General features: G+C 37.0%; 1 protein-coding gene across 1 annotated transcript in view; it reads left to right on the forward strand.

Annotated features, from left to right (window-relative positions):
* The first annotated feature begins 1,346 nt into the window (after nt 1-1,346).
* The window catches only part of LOC149799916 (medium-chain acyl-CoA ligase ACSF2, mitochondrial-like), a 56,348-nt gene continuing 42,710 nt past the window's right edge, over nt 1,347-14,984 (forward strand). The window contains exon 1 of the mRNA XM_089959374.1: nt 1,347-1,429. Coding sequence (XP_089815500.1) covers nt 1,395-1,429 — 35 coding nt within the window. The 5' untranslated portion in view covers nt 1,347-1,394. The remainder of the gene's footprint in view (nt 1,430-14,984) is intronic.

Below are 14,984 nucleotides of genomic sequence, written 5' to 3' on the forward strand. Positions count from 1 at the left end.
TATATTGGGGTGTAGATCACTTTTATTTTGTTGATCGGTGATAGGAATTCACGTTTGTTTTGAAATTCCATTCGTTAAATTAATGTTTAGTTTTTCTCTCGTTTGAGTTTTTTGTTGATAGTTCCATGTTAGGAACTTTTTAATTTTTCTTATCTTTTTGTTTATAATGGTGTCAGATTCGTTAATATTTAAATTGCGTTTATAAATAAACATCTTGTAAACGCAGATGCTTTTGGTGTCTTCACTAATCCAGTCCCAACCCGGCTTCATCCTGTGACACCTGTGATGCGTCTCTTATGAAGTACATACAATAATTGGATTTTTTATTTATTTCAAAATAAGCTGGTAGTGAACCTATATGTATGCATTCACCTGTCTCACGTACGTGAACACCTATGCAAAATCAAATTATGGCTTAATGTATATATTTTCCTCCTAAAGTAGTGAAGGACTGAAAATACTGGATGCAGGGCTATGACATTGCTAGCGGTAGACACTCCCCATTTCAGTATTCAAACCTATTCAGATAGTATCAAAGTGAACTTAGGTAGGGTCAATATTTATTCAAAAAGTGTAAATATCTAAGCAATGTGTACAAGTACTAATATACATTAAGAAATAACATTGGCATTAAACGTTTGAAGAAGAAATACAATCTGCACTTGGAAAAGATACTTCAGTAGAAACTGCAAACAAAACCTTGTAGCAGCACTAATATTCATATTAAACGTTGTTAGACAAACTTGCTGATAATCGTTATCTACATTATTAATCAAGAGAATTTCCCTTCATCTACTATTGATTCGACGGGTAATTTTGTCAAACATTGAGTTGACACAAGCAGTAATATATGTGACCACTCTCGGCCTCAGAAGTTGGAACATCCGCAACGGATGCGGTAAGTCCCAGGTTCGAACGCAGGCATGATCATAGCAAAGACTTGTACAAATGTTACTAACAGCTGCCTCGCTAGGCGTTCAGCATTAAGAGGATAGTGTTAGGACTGGTTGGCCTGGTGTCAGGAGAACGTGACACATCTTGCTACATGTCTGCGACATCATCCCCCTTTGCTAGACATTGCTATAAACAGCCACACTGCAGACATCTTAGCGATATTACCGGAAAATTGTTTAAGCCACATTAAAAGACCAAATTACACATTCACACTACTCGGAGTAAGGTAGTGTTTTACCTCAGCACGGTAGAGACAAACAGACGGTCAATTCGCTATTATACATGTTAGACATTTTACGGTAAGAAAAATAACTAGAACTTACTGTGAACACTGTTGTACATGGAGATAAAATATAGATATACGCATGCTGTGATATAGCAGACAATATCTACCCCGAGACTCAACAAGAATCATAGTTGGAGAAAACTGAAATCAAGCCATGTCAAGCACAGAATATTTTCATTATCCAGACAGGTATTTATATTACATACATACATACATACATATACATACATATACATACATACATACATATACATACATATGCATAGCAGCAGAGAGGGTGAACAGACCACTTAAGGGAGTGGTCACCCTTGTGTTTGGACCAAAAAAAATAGTGACCCTTCATAGAGGTCAATACCACGTCTACGATTATTGTTTGTCCAAAACAGAATTGTAGACGCCCCCTCTCTGCTGCTATCCATGTTGTAAAAGAAATTTTAAGTTTGATGAATATTTTTCTTTTCATCTGAATCATGGGAATCTTCATCTGTTTCATCTTCATCTGTTTCATCTTTATTTGTTCTATGTTTCAAGTAATATTCAAGTTCTGATGGTGGTTTTTCTATTTTTGGATTTATGTTCTTTCTGTGTTTATAATATATCATCAAACTTCTGTATCGATCTCCACCGCAATTTTTGCAAATCTGATATAATCCTCTAACGCCGTTGTTACAACCAACACAACTTCGTGGACCAGCATGAAGGTTTTTCTTTATAAGATAATTATGTTTCTTGCAATATTCTCCACGGCATTTTTTATTACAATTGTTAGTGGTTCCTTGACGCAGCCACGCACAGTTGTTCATTATCTGTTTAATTTAATTTACACCCCTTCTGCTGATATTAATTAAAAGATTGATATATTATATTAAAAAAATAATGATACATCCAGAATCTCATACTGCAAGAACAGCACGAGAACGATTAGAAGCAATTAAAAAATTTCTTCCTGTCAGAGACTCATTCAGAAAAAATCTGCAAGCGCAGCAAGAAGCACAAGTTGAGTATGAAGAAGAAACTAAAAAACTATTTAAACCCGTCACTGCAGCTACTGAGAAAGTTACAACTGTCATCAAAGAAGATCTTCTTCCGGTATCAGAAAAAATAGCAAGAAGAACTAAACAGGCAAAGAAGATTTTACGAGACCTTCCAACTGGCATAGCTGCGGCTCAACCTCCACCTGTTGGTGAGGAAATACTTGAAAGTATTGGAGAACTTCGTACTGAAGTCGCCGATGTGAGAAAAAAACTTGCATCTGAATCCAAATCAGCAGGAGAAAACTTAAAATTAATTGCAAGATTTAACGAAGGAGTTGTTGATACTATTAGAAATACTAAAAGAGAAAAATTACCTGAGATGATATTGAATAATATATCTGATAAATCTAATATTTTAAAACCCTTTCATGAAAAAACAAGTGATGATAATTTCATTAAATGGATATATCGCGTATATTACAATAAAAAACAAGCTAGAGGTCCAGAGTTCAAAAGACTTAATGAAGAAGTAAAAAGACTTTACAGAGAGAGACTGGAACAACCAGAACAAGGAGAGTTCTCCCAGTATCAGCTTCCTCCACCTCTGCAACAAATAGAACAACAGCAATCTTCTTCGCCGCAGCAAAGGTTGAAGTCGGAAATTAAAAGGGCTAAAGAGTCACTTAAAAAATCACCCTCCTTGAAGAAAATTCCTTCACCTTTACGTAAAATTTCTGCACCGGAAATAACATTTACACCGATAGATACACCACCTGGATTTCGAGGAAGTGACTCACCTGGCTCACCCCCGGTCACCAATGAAGTACTTACGCCGGTAATGCAACCACCAGTATTTAAAACACCTCAAGATGAACCTAAAACAGGATCTGGTTTATGTCCTGATAATATCATCAATGACGTGTCACGGTTAGAAGTTCTCATAGGAGGAAAACGTGCCGGAAATAATTCACCAGAAATAATTAATGAAGCAGCTGATATTTGCCAGCGATTATTTCGTGGCGGCATCATGCATATCGGAGTTTACCGAGAACTTATCGATGAACTTGTTGATGACTAGTTGTTAGATAAATGGTAAATAAAAATAAGATGATAATACATAATAATCATCGCAAACCTGTACAGGTCAGAGCGGTAAACTCACGATTACCAATCCATAGGGTTATTTACGGAGATGGACTTGGTGATGTTATTCAGGGTCTATTTAGAAGGATGGCTCCAAAAGCAATACCGATTGCAAAACAATTATCGATAAAGGCTATTGAGGCTGTTCGTGAAAAAGCTCCTGGTGCAATTGTCAATGTTGCTGGTAAGGCGTTCTCGGCGATCAAAGAAAGACTAGCACGATTATTGCGACGAAAACAACAACCACCAGTAAAATTACCAAGTACTGAGGTGATGCCTGCAGATGTCAGCAAAATAATAAATCAAGCTGCAAATCAAAAACTAGCGGAATTATCTGAAGAAGCGGAAAAAAATATAACAGCAAATTTAATAGCAGGAAGCGGTCTTCGTCGACGATGATCATCATTTGAAAAAATGATAATTATAATAAAATGTTTAAACGTATATCCGACCCAGCATTTGACATGGATACGCCGGTCCTCAAAGATGAATCGGTGCGTGATTGTCAATTTTATTCCTATGACGCAAAACAACCAGATCAGCGGGGGAGAATCGAATTACAGGTTCACGATACAAGTAGATATTTTTTACCCGCAGAGGCATTTATTGAAGTAGAAGGTGAACTTGTAAAGGGGGATAATACGACATATGGTGCCAATTTGCGTATTGGTTTTGTTAACAACGGAATTATGGCACTGTTTGATAGCGCCACATATATGATTGACGGAAAAAATATTGAATCAATTCAGAAGGATGTTGATGTTGCTACAACAATAATTGGTCTAGCGAGATATTCTGACGACTTTACAAGATCAGCCGGTCCAACAATGATGTTTGCCAAGGATATTACTGACCACGCTGATCATATCAGGTATGCTAAAATACGGACACCACAAAATACTGCATCTGATCCACAACCGATTGCTGATGGTCCTGAATACGCAGCCAGACCAGCTGCTGCTTTTGATATTGTAAAAGGTGATAGCGTGACTTTCAACTTAGGATTTGCAACACGCCAAGCAGCGTTGTCAGGAAATAATAGAAATTTCTCATGCGCAATTCCATTATCTCACATCTTTGGATTTTGCAGAAATGTTAGAAAGGTCATCTTTGGAGTTAAACACACAATTGTGCTCGTAAGAAAAGGTGATGATAATGATGCAATCTGGCGAGGTGTTGGTGTTGATGATGATGGCAAAGTAAATATATCAAAACTCACATTGTGGATGCCAGTAATAACACCATCAATTACTGAAGAACAAAAATTACTGTCTTTTATGGATCAAGGCGGTAAATCATTGATATCATGGTTAATAGTAACCACGGATGCTGCTCAAAGCAATGTTAATGGTTTATTTACATGGAATATAGCATCACAACAGGGTGTTTCTGCACCACGACATATTTTTATTGCGCTGCAAAATAATGCTCGGACAAATAATCAAGAACGATCACATATGATATTTGATAACCTTGGAGTTAATGAAGTTTCCTTGAGGATAAATGGACATCAAGAACCGGCTGAGGATATATTGTTAAATTTTGATCAAAATCATGTAGCGCGTGCATATCATCGTTTGATGTCATTCATGGGACGTGATCAAAATGTGGATACTGGTTTGCAAATATCACAACTAGCTTTCAGAACTTTATATCCGATTTATTATTTTTCGCTGGAGCATCTTGATTTATCCAAGCAATCTGTCATTGATATACACTTTCGAGCTCGTGTTACTAGACCTCCTCCTGATATAGCTGGTCCACCACTTGTTCGCGGCCTCTACAGAGCAATCGCGGTCATACTCAGCGATAAAGCCATGTTACTTGAAGGTGGTAGTGGTCGAATGAGAGTCGTTGACTCACCAGTAGAAAATTTTTAATTATTCAGAAAAAATATTATTTATATAAAAATGTCGTATAGTCATGTTAATGTTACTCTGACTCCCGGTCAGGTAAAGAAGCTTCAATCAAAAACCGCCAACAAATGCGGAACTAAAATATCACTAAAACGAGATCAGATTAGTGGTGGTCCAAACAAATTATCGCTGACAAATAATCAGATTAAACATTTCAATAAAGCTCTGGAATTAAAAACTGGAGTTCAATTTCATCTCTCCCCGAGCGCCATCAAAGACATGGTTAAAACAGGTGGTATATTTCCACTTCTCGCGGCCATTCCGGCATTAATAGCTGCAGCTGCTCCAGCCGTAGCAAAAGCAGCCGCGTTAGGTGCTGTTGGAACAGCTGCTGGAATGGCTCTAAAGAAAGCAACAGGGCAAGGATACAAAAAAAGGGACGCGGCTTAAGATTGCCAGGATCTCGTTGGGGGAGAGGCCTAAGGCTTCCAGGATCACTTCGTTAGACGTTCCAGCATCAAATTTTGATTTACTTAATGCCGCTAAAAAATTAAAAATAAAAGCCTTTAGAGGTGTTTTTATGCGAGATCAATTACCGAAACAACCAAACAAACTCGAAACAGGTATTATTAATCTTGACGAACGTTCCGGACCCGGTACTCATTGGGTATCATACGCGGTTGATCCACGTGGAATCATTTATTTTGATTCGTACGGGTTAGCTCCACCTGTTGAATTTATCAAGTATGTCGCACCACTGCACGCAACAACCAGAGTTTGGTATTCAACGCTACCCACACAAACAATGACAGATCCGCCAATATGCGGCCGTGAAATAATTAATGTACTCGACGCTATATCAAAATCATCCAGGCCGCCACATAAAGTCGTGCACGATTATACAAGCAACCGATATGTTGCGCGTAAAGCGTTTTAAACAGATCTTAGATCCGAAGGATCTTATATAATGGTTGATATTTACGGAAGATCTTCTTCACGCGTTAAGAAAAAGCCCGGCGACGTTGATCTGTCGAAGTATGCGACTAAGGATGACCTCGCTGATATTATGAACCTGGCTGGAGTTGACCCAGATGAGGTTGTTATTTTTCAAGATCGATATGGTAAACTAAAAACCAGCAATATCAAATGGAATGATATAGTTCGACGAGTACTTGGTGCAGTTACGGATAATATTCCCGTGTTTACTGACAGCGGCAGAATTAGGGATTCAAGTATGTCACTTAAAACAATCAGAGATGAAATTGCAAAAAGTGTTGCTAATCGCGTAACAAACACCGGTGACACAATGACAGGTGAACTTAGCATGAACGGAAATAAAATAGTAGTTTTAAGAGATCCAACATCTGACGAAGACGCAGCAACAAAAAAATACGTCGACACCGTAGACGGTAAATTATCCACGTTACGGGCCGAATATGATGTTCACGCAGGCGCTTTTGGAAGATTTCGAAGAAATTTTCAAAAAACCGATGATGCCATAGATAAATTCTTCGGCACTCCACACGCCATTGACATGAAACTCGTTGATATCAAAACTAACCTAGACACGATCAAACGAACACAGCAAGACATCGTAGCGGGAATTCCTGAGATTATCAATAAAACCAATTTGATTAAAATTCCAGCTGGAATAACTCCCGGGCATATCACAAACATCGTATGCACGGTATCATCGGGATTTGCAACATGGTCGCAGCAAAATAATACTATCAAATATACCTCAACAGTCACTGGCGTGTACAGGCTGTCTGTGTTTAGTGCTGCAAAATTTGAAATATTTACAACGTTTCCATGGCGTCATTCCACCGACAGGTTTTCCGGGGTTGTATCTGTTATATTAAATAGCGGAACCGAAGAAATATTTATTCTGGAAGCAGCTGATAAGAAATTAACCGCAACATCTTACTGGTGGTGTTTGGAATTTGTAGCTGAAACACCTCAATTGGTTACTGCATAAAAATATATATGGACGGTGCACAATACAGATACAATCAAGCGCGTGAATGGCAGGCGGCGCTAAAAGATCAAGTCGATCAATATACAGTAAAAGTAAAAAAATATCGACGACGATTGGTTATCGTTGATGTGATTGTTTATTCAGTATCCGCTGTTGTTGCTGGAACCGGTGTCATATTATCAGCGTTGACAACGATGGCACCAGTAGCTGTGACTATTTGTATTTCAGCAGCAACAACTATTGCAGGTGTGTTTAATATCATCACAAAAAAAATATGTACTTGCACGAACGAAAAATTATCCGATTACATAATAAAATTACATACAGCGACGGTAGCATACTCGAAATTATCCTCGTTGTTATCAGCGAGTCTCAGTGATGGAATTATATCTGATTTCGAATTTTCAATGATGACCAAAATATACGACGAAGGTATCGGTATTAAAGATACAAGTATTAATAATGACAGAATTACTCCAGCAGATCGTGACCAACACAACTCCGCCAAAGATAACGATGATCTCGGTAAGTTCAATTAATCCTGAATTTAGTGTTAATTTTCCTACTGCAATTCCAGTAAAAGAAATAGCACTAGCGCAATTACGAATATATTACAGCTGGCCAAATATCAGATCAAAATCATTTAATGGTACACCAGCAAATAATTCGCTTGTATTTGCTAACAACAGCAAACCCGATGGAACACCTGACTGGGTTGTTGTTGGAATACCAATTGGCAGTTACGAGATTGAAGAGATCAATGAGGAATTTCAACGTAGAATAAAATCAATAACAGGAAAAGAATCAAAAATATCAATTAATGTTCATGAACCGACCCTGTCCTCGACGATTGAAATAAACTTGCCTGATTATGCCGTTGATATTTATCAATCCACGATAAGATCCGTACTAGGATGGCCTGAGATATCACCACCGATAACACCGATACCACCAGAACCGAAAAAGTCTGATTATGTCACGGATAGGCAATCATATCATGAAATTAATCCATCATACCTGGAAAAACTACGTATTATAAAAAATAAATCAATGTTTAGCATGTTTTTAATTTACAGTTATGATGAGGCATGGACTTTTAAAAATCCCGGGGAAATAAATACTTCAGGTTTTTATCAAAGTGAGATTGTTGAATATTTTCAGGAAATCAATCAAGAATGTAAAAAACAACTAGATCAACTAAATCAATATTTTAACGAACATATGTTTGACATATCAGCGTCATCACGTGAAAAAATCATCACGCGTGTGGAAATATTAAATCAGCTTATATCAGATATGGAATATTTTAATAACCGAGTAGTTCAAGCGATGCTTAGTTTAAAATCATTTAAACAATTTGGTGCAGATAAATGGTTAGAAAGATATAAATTAACAGAAGCCGATGTACCAAATTTTAAATTTCCCGGGTATAGTGTAACTGAGTTAAGAAAATCTGTCAATGATGTCATTGATGAGTTTTTTCCTAAAATACTCGATGCATGGAGAAAATTAATTCCACCAGCAACCGTTCTTAGATATGATAATGATCCACATGGCGGCGGAAGACACGTATCTCCGGGAATCGTTAATATAACACCGACGGTCGCGGTCAATCTGGTTTGTGACGTAATCGATGGCAGCTATCAAATAGATCTCGGAAGATCAAATCAGGCTCAACAAGGATACATCCTGTACACGTTCACACCACAAGTTCCCCCTGGAAGTTTAATCGTGCAAGAACCAACTAATCCTGTGTATTTGCGGTGTCACAATAATATGTTAACACGAATAAATTTTAAGCTCACAGACCACCTTAATCGCTTAATTGACATACGTGGAGAAGAACTTGTGATAAATCTGTATGTGAAATCGTAGATCTTTATGTAATGTAGGGTTTTTACACACGAGGATTTCTTAACAGTTAGAAGAACATTTGTAACAGAGATCAGACTCAAATTCGATCAACTTAAAAAAAAAAAATAAAAAAATATTTTATTACTGATACAAAATTGTGTTTGGTACAAATTATTCGGCCTTGCAAAAAAAAAATATGTTTTTTTTAAAAATTTAATTCTAGCCCACACGTGGTCAGCGTTGACAGGGACCCCAGTTACCAAAACTTTCATTTTCATTATCACCAGTAACGAAGTTACCCTGGATCGTTTCACCAGTAACGAAGTTACTCTGGATCGTTTCACGATCTAACATAATTTTTCTTAATTGTCTTATACGAGTACTAATCGTTTTCTTTGCCTCGTACTCGTGGGATAATAACGATTTAATTCTTTCTACGGCGGCAGAGAGAGGAACGAACTCCTTCACATGATCATCTTCTACGGTAGCTAGCGACTGAAACATTGCCGCCTGAATCCGCTTCATGAGCTTGTATTCAGATGATAGTGTGTGTGTCCCCTGGGTTTTACGTTCTTGTAAAATCTCAAAGTCAGAAACTATTTTTTCAGGATTAAGTTCATCAGATATATTAATTCCATCTTTTTTCAATTTTTTAATAGTAACAATTACATCACTGATATTTTCATGGTTCATTATATAATATATAAATCTTTAAAATAAAAAAAAATATCCCTAGAACCCCTATCGAGTCTTTAGCGAGTTCGTCGGGATGTTTCAAGGACAGCACAACATATACAATGAATGAAGAGCCCCTATCGAGTGTATTAGCGAGCTCAGATTATGCATTGGACGGCACAAACATATAACTTAACTAAGGAAATGGATATATACAATGAAATGGATATATACAATGAATGAAGAGCCCCTATCGAGTGTATTAGCGAGCTCAGATTATGCATTGGACGGCACATTAATTAAGGAAATGGATATATACAATGAAATGGATATATACAATGAATGAAGAGCCCCTATCGAGTGTATTAGCGAGCTCAGATTATGCATTGGACGGCACAAACATATAACTTAACTAAGGAAATGGATATATACAATGAAATGGATATATACAATGAAATGGTTATATACAATGAATGAAGAGCTCCTATCGAGTGTATTAGCGAGCTCAGATTATGAATGAAGAGCCCCTATCGAGTGTATTAGCGAGCTCAGATTATGCTTGGACGGCACAAACATATAACTTAATTAAGCACAGTACAAACATATACGCTCAGCAAAAATCCCACCCACAATAATTAATCCAGTGGGTGATACGAAAATATGTATCAACAACCAGTCAATATTGTGGTTGAATTTTGCTGAGCGGGGGTTTTGCGGTTCCCCCATTATTATAAAAATCGCAATTATGCGCGCACCACCGACAAATTGTCAGCCATGGGGATTCGATCCTGGACCGCGAGAGTCACAGTCCAATACCATACTGATTGAGCTATCAAACCTTGTTACGAACATATGTTTCGGAAGGTAATATATAGCCAAGGAACCAATATTTACACTAAAACAGCGGTTTCTGAATAATAACAGTTTCTGTATTTATAACAACAATTTCTGAATATAAAACAGCGTTTTTCCTAAGCAGACTGCGAATCAATAATAACAGTGGCATGAACACACCTGCAGATCGATTTATACCATGACAACGGTTTCTGTTCTGTACCTGTATTACAGCTTCCCTGCTGATCAATAACATTATCATGATTTCTCGTAATGTTGTATGATGGGAAATATTTAAAAAACATAAATAATAGTTCTACGAGTAATTAATTACGATGTAATTAGTTAAACTGACTAATTACGATCATAAAAAAATCAAAAATCTACGAAGAAAACTATATATTACAAAATAATCTCCCTTTTATATAATCAAAAATTCAGTAGTATACAATCAGACAGTACTGGACCCCCTCAAATAATGATATAATTCAATGTGGTGATGATAATTATTGATACTGAAAGGTAATTTTCTGTTTATATTTTTTCGAGAAAGTAGATCTGGTTATATTTTCTGCGACGTATTTTACCACACGCGGGTCAATATCAAAATATTTTGCAGCAGCACGCATAGACTAAAATATAATTTTTTCGCCAGTTTCTGTGTTTGTGGAAATTACCGCCCTCTTTCCGATTGTCTTACATCTTCCTGTATTACCACATGCAGAGTTCACGCTTCGTGTGACAACTCGAAGGTTGTGTAGGGAGTTATTTTGAGGATCCCCGTCAATATGATCAATAACAAGACAGTCTTTGATCACTCCGAAGAAACATTCGTAGATGAAACGATGACAGAAATAATTTTTCTTTCCCCCCTCGCATGTGAACCTTAGATAACCATGATTATTAATACAACCAACTGGTCTCTTCAACTTGCAGTGTCTGATGATACCATTAATATTTGATTCATAGTTTGTTATAACAGGATGTGGGACAAATATATTTTGCTCCATTATAATAATATTATTTGTTTAAATCATTGTTTGTCTGAAATCTTGATATATAATCCTCCACGGATTTTATAGCGTTTTCGCCGCTATTATTTTTTTTGTCATAATATCTTTTAAGTTCTCTGAACCGTTTTCCGCCGCACTTTCCACATAATTCTGTTTTTCCTCGCACTCCAATACCACACCGCAGACATGGTATTGGTCCTAGACTTCCTCGTCGTATGTTTTGTAAGTGCATCCAACAAAATTCCTTTCTGCAGGATTTGTTGCATCGATTTACTGAGCCGATCATCAACCATCTGCATTGAGACATTGTATATATAATATTTTTTATTTTAAATATTTGTTTTAATTATATGAACGAGTTTGAGAGATTATCCCAAACTAGGCCTGTTAAATATAAATTCAACCTCGACAGATTATCTCCAGACTTGCCAGTGCGAGATTTGGTTGATCCGAAAAATAAAAGTCTGATCTCGAAAATTCACGACGCCAAGAAAGAATTTTACACGGATGGTGCATCTCATACATGGTCAACGTTCAAGATCATACGCAACACTGACAAAGTCAGTGTCGACTCTGTCACGGACGCCACAATGAACGACAAGCGAGCGGCAACTATCATTAACTACATCGCTGAATACGAGGGCAATCAAAAATATTTCTTCAGAGTAAAATTTATTGTATTAACAGAAACAGGTAGTTGGATTATCCGTGACAAATATGATCCTGTCCTTGGCAATAATAAAACTGTCATATTAAGTAAAAATTCCAGACCGGTCTACTGACGGGTATTGACAAACCGTATTATGAGCGAGCGTATCCTGTAACAGCGGTTATTTATGGAATCTATGAGATAAATAGAAAACCCAACGTTGATAAACTAGCGCCGATGAAATTTTCAAGGTTAAATTGTGTAGCCGAACGAGTAATAGAACACTTTACAAACGCGATGCGTGGAAATGGATTAACTGATTTAAGGCGTGAAAAAATAAACTCGTGGGCTGATTCAGTTAAGGATACCGGTGCTACAATAAAAGATGTTGCTGAACTAGGAAAACTATTAAAATTTCCAATAACCGTAGCGACAATAACGGGAGAAATTCTGTACGAATCTAAATATAAATCGAAAGGAGCTCCAATAAATATTATCGATCATAACGCGCACGCATGGACTAACGCAGTAACAATATTTCCACGTGATCGAACTGTTAGATTTTACCCCACAGATAATTCTAGGGGAGGTATATTTGATTTTATTAAAGAAATAAGTAAAACCGATCCTGTATCGGTATGGTTATTTAAAAGTAATGAGGAAGGTGAATTTGATCAGTTTGTCAAACCAAACGGTGAAATATATCGCACAGAATCCCTCCATGAGGAGATGAAAAATCTCGCGACGTTTTTACAGTGCAAGCACGCGGAAAATACTGACAAATTACTAACTAATTGTTTTACCGTTCCATCTGTTGCGGCTCATTTCGCTAGAGAAAAAAATTCATGGAAACCAACACGATTTGATTTACTCGAGGACGTACGCGCAAGTTGCGTCGAATATGGACATGGCGGATTATGGAATACCAAATACAATTACAATGATGTTATTTCGGTTGATATGGTTGCATGTTATCCAGGAAGTTTTCTGGGATACGGAGATTGTTCTGTGTACTTTGAAAGATTTGGTCACCCAACAAACGAGATGACGCGAGTGGCAATTAATGGACCATTACCTGATTTTGATCTGACTGGATTCGCCTGTATTGAATCATTCGAGTTTAACGAAAATCTTCACAAGATTTGTTATGTTTGGTTTGGTAGACATTTTTGTGAAAAACGTTGGGCACCTATAGTTTTGTTACGATACATGCTAGATTGTACGATACTGACATCGTTGGTGGTCAGTGAGGCAATTATATCATATCATGCACAGACCAAAGTTTGGTTGCCCATGTCAGATTCTGAAGTTATTAGCGAGTTTAAGGAAAAATATCCTGATGTTTCCGAAGATGATATTCCTAATAAACTCAAAACCGCAAAAGATTTCGGTAGAAAAATTATAGGTAAATTTACTCAAGGTGGTGCATATGATTATAAAAGACATCACGCACGATTAATTCTAGATGATGCCGAGTACGATTTTATAATTGCTGATACAACAGCGAAAAATATATTTGTAAATCGAGAAAGTGTTTATTTATCCGACGGAACAAAATTGGGTACGATCGTTAGTTACATAAATGACGTCTCCCCACAATATACTCATCTAAGATCTTCCATGTTGGCTTATGTTTCTATAAATTTATTATCGATGATTAATAGATTTCCTGAGACCGCAGTCAGAGTCGCAACAGACTCATTTTATATTTCAAGTAAATATTTAGAACCTGTTATGAAATTTACAAGTAATGATGAACGATGGAGTTCGTGGAGAATAAAAAAGGAACTATTACACAATTATGCAGAATCAGCAGATGTTCCAATGAGAGATTTTTATCGTAAGGGTAATAAAATATCAGAAATGTCGAAAGCACCATCGTTGAGTGATCCAATAACCAGATATAAGGCAGTATATCTCAATGGACCTGGTGGATGCGGCAAAACGACTCGAGCGATTAATGTTTTTAAAAATTCAGATATAATCGTGCTGACACCCACACATAGACTTGCACGTGAGATGAAACAGCGGCAAGTACAATCGTGTACGTATCATAGTTTCTTTCGGTGGCGCGGAGATACATGGACTCCTGAACGGATGGGAGAAAAATATATACCTAAAATAATTATTTGGGATGAGATATGCACGGTCTCATTGGGTACATTAAAAAAGTTTCTTGATTGGTTGTTGACGAAAAATACCGCTATAATAATGTGTGGCGATCATGGTCAACCGCCGCCTTTTGTTGGACCATCTCCACATGATTGGTTAAAAAATTTCGTTGATTATTACGAAGAAATAGATGATGATCATAGAGCTCTTGATGCAAATTTGAAGGAATTTAAAAAATTAATCAGATTACAATCAAACAAAATTCAGTGTGAAATAATACGTGGAGTGATCTCAGAGACCTCAATGAGTGATTTTTTGAAATTATGGAGACCCACCGATTTGATCGTAGCAAGTAGAAAAATAATCAGAGACGCTTTACAACAGCAGTTATTTCAGCTGCATAAAGAAAAATACTCAGAATTACCCGTACCGTTGTGTTATAGACCATCAGATACACGAAAACAGAATATTAATGTTGATATTCCAGGACAGACTGAAAAACAAAATCTCGTATTAAATTATATTGTCGCCGTTGATATCAATGTGGTCGAAGATGCAATACACGCTGACAAATCTCCATGGGTGTTGGGATACGCTATGACAATCCACTCGTCTCAGGGATTAACTATTTCTGATACACGAGTCTGGATTGTAGA

This window comes from Sinohyriopsis cumingii, chromosome 5 (genome assembly GCF_028554795.1).
Source record: "Sinohyriopsis cumingii isolate HCF-2022 chromosome 5, ASM2855479v2, whole genome shotgun sequence".
Classification (NCBI taxonomy): Eukaryota; Metazoa; Mollusca; class Bivalvia; order Unionida; family Unionidae; genus Sinohyriopsis; species Sinohyriopsis cumingii.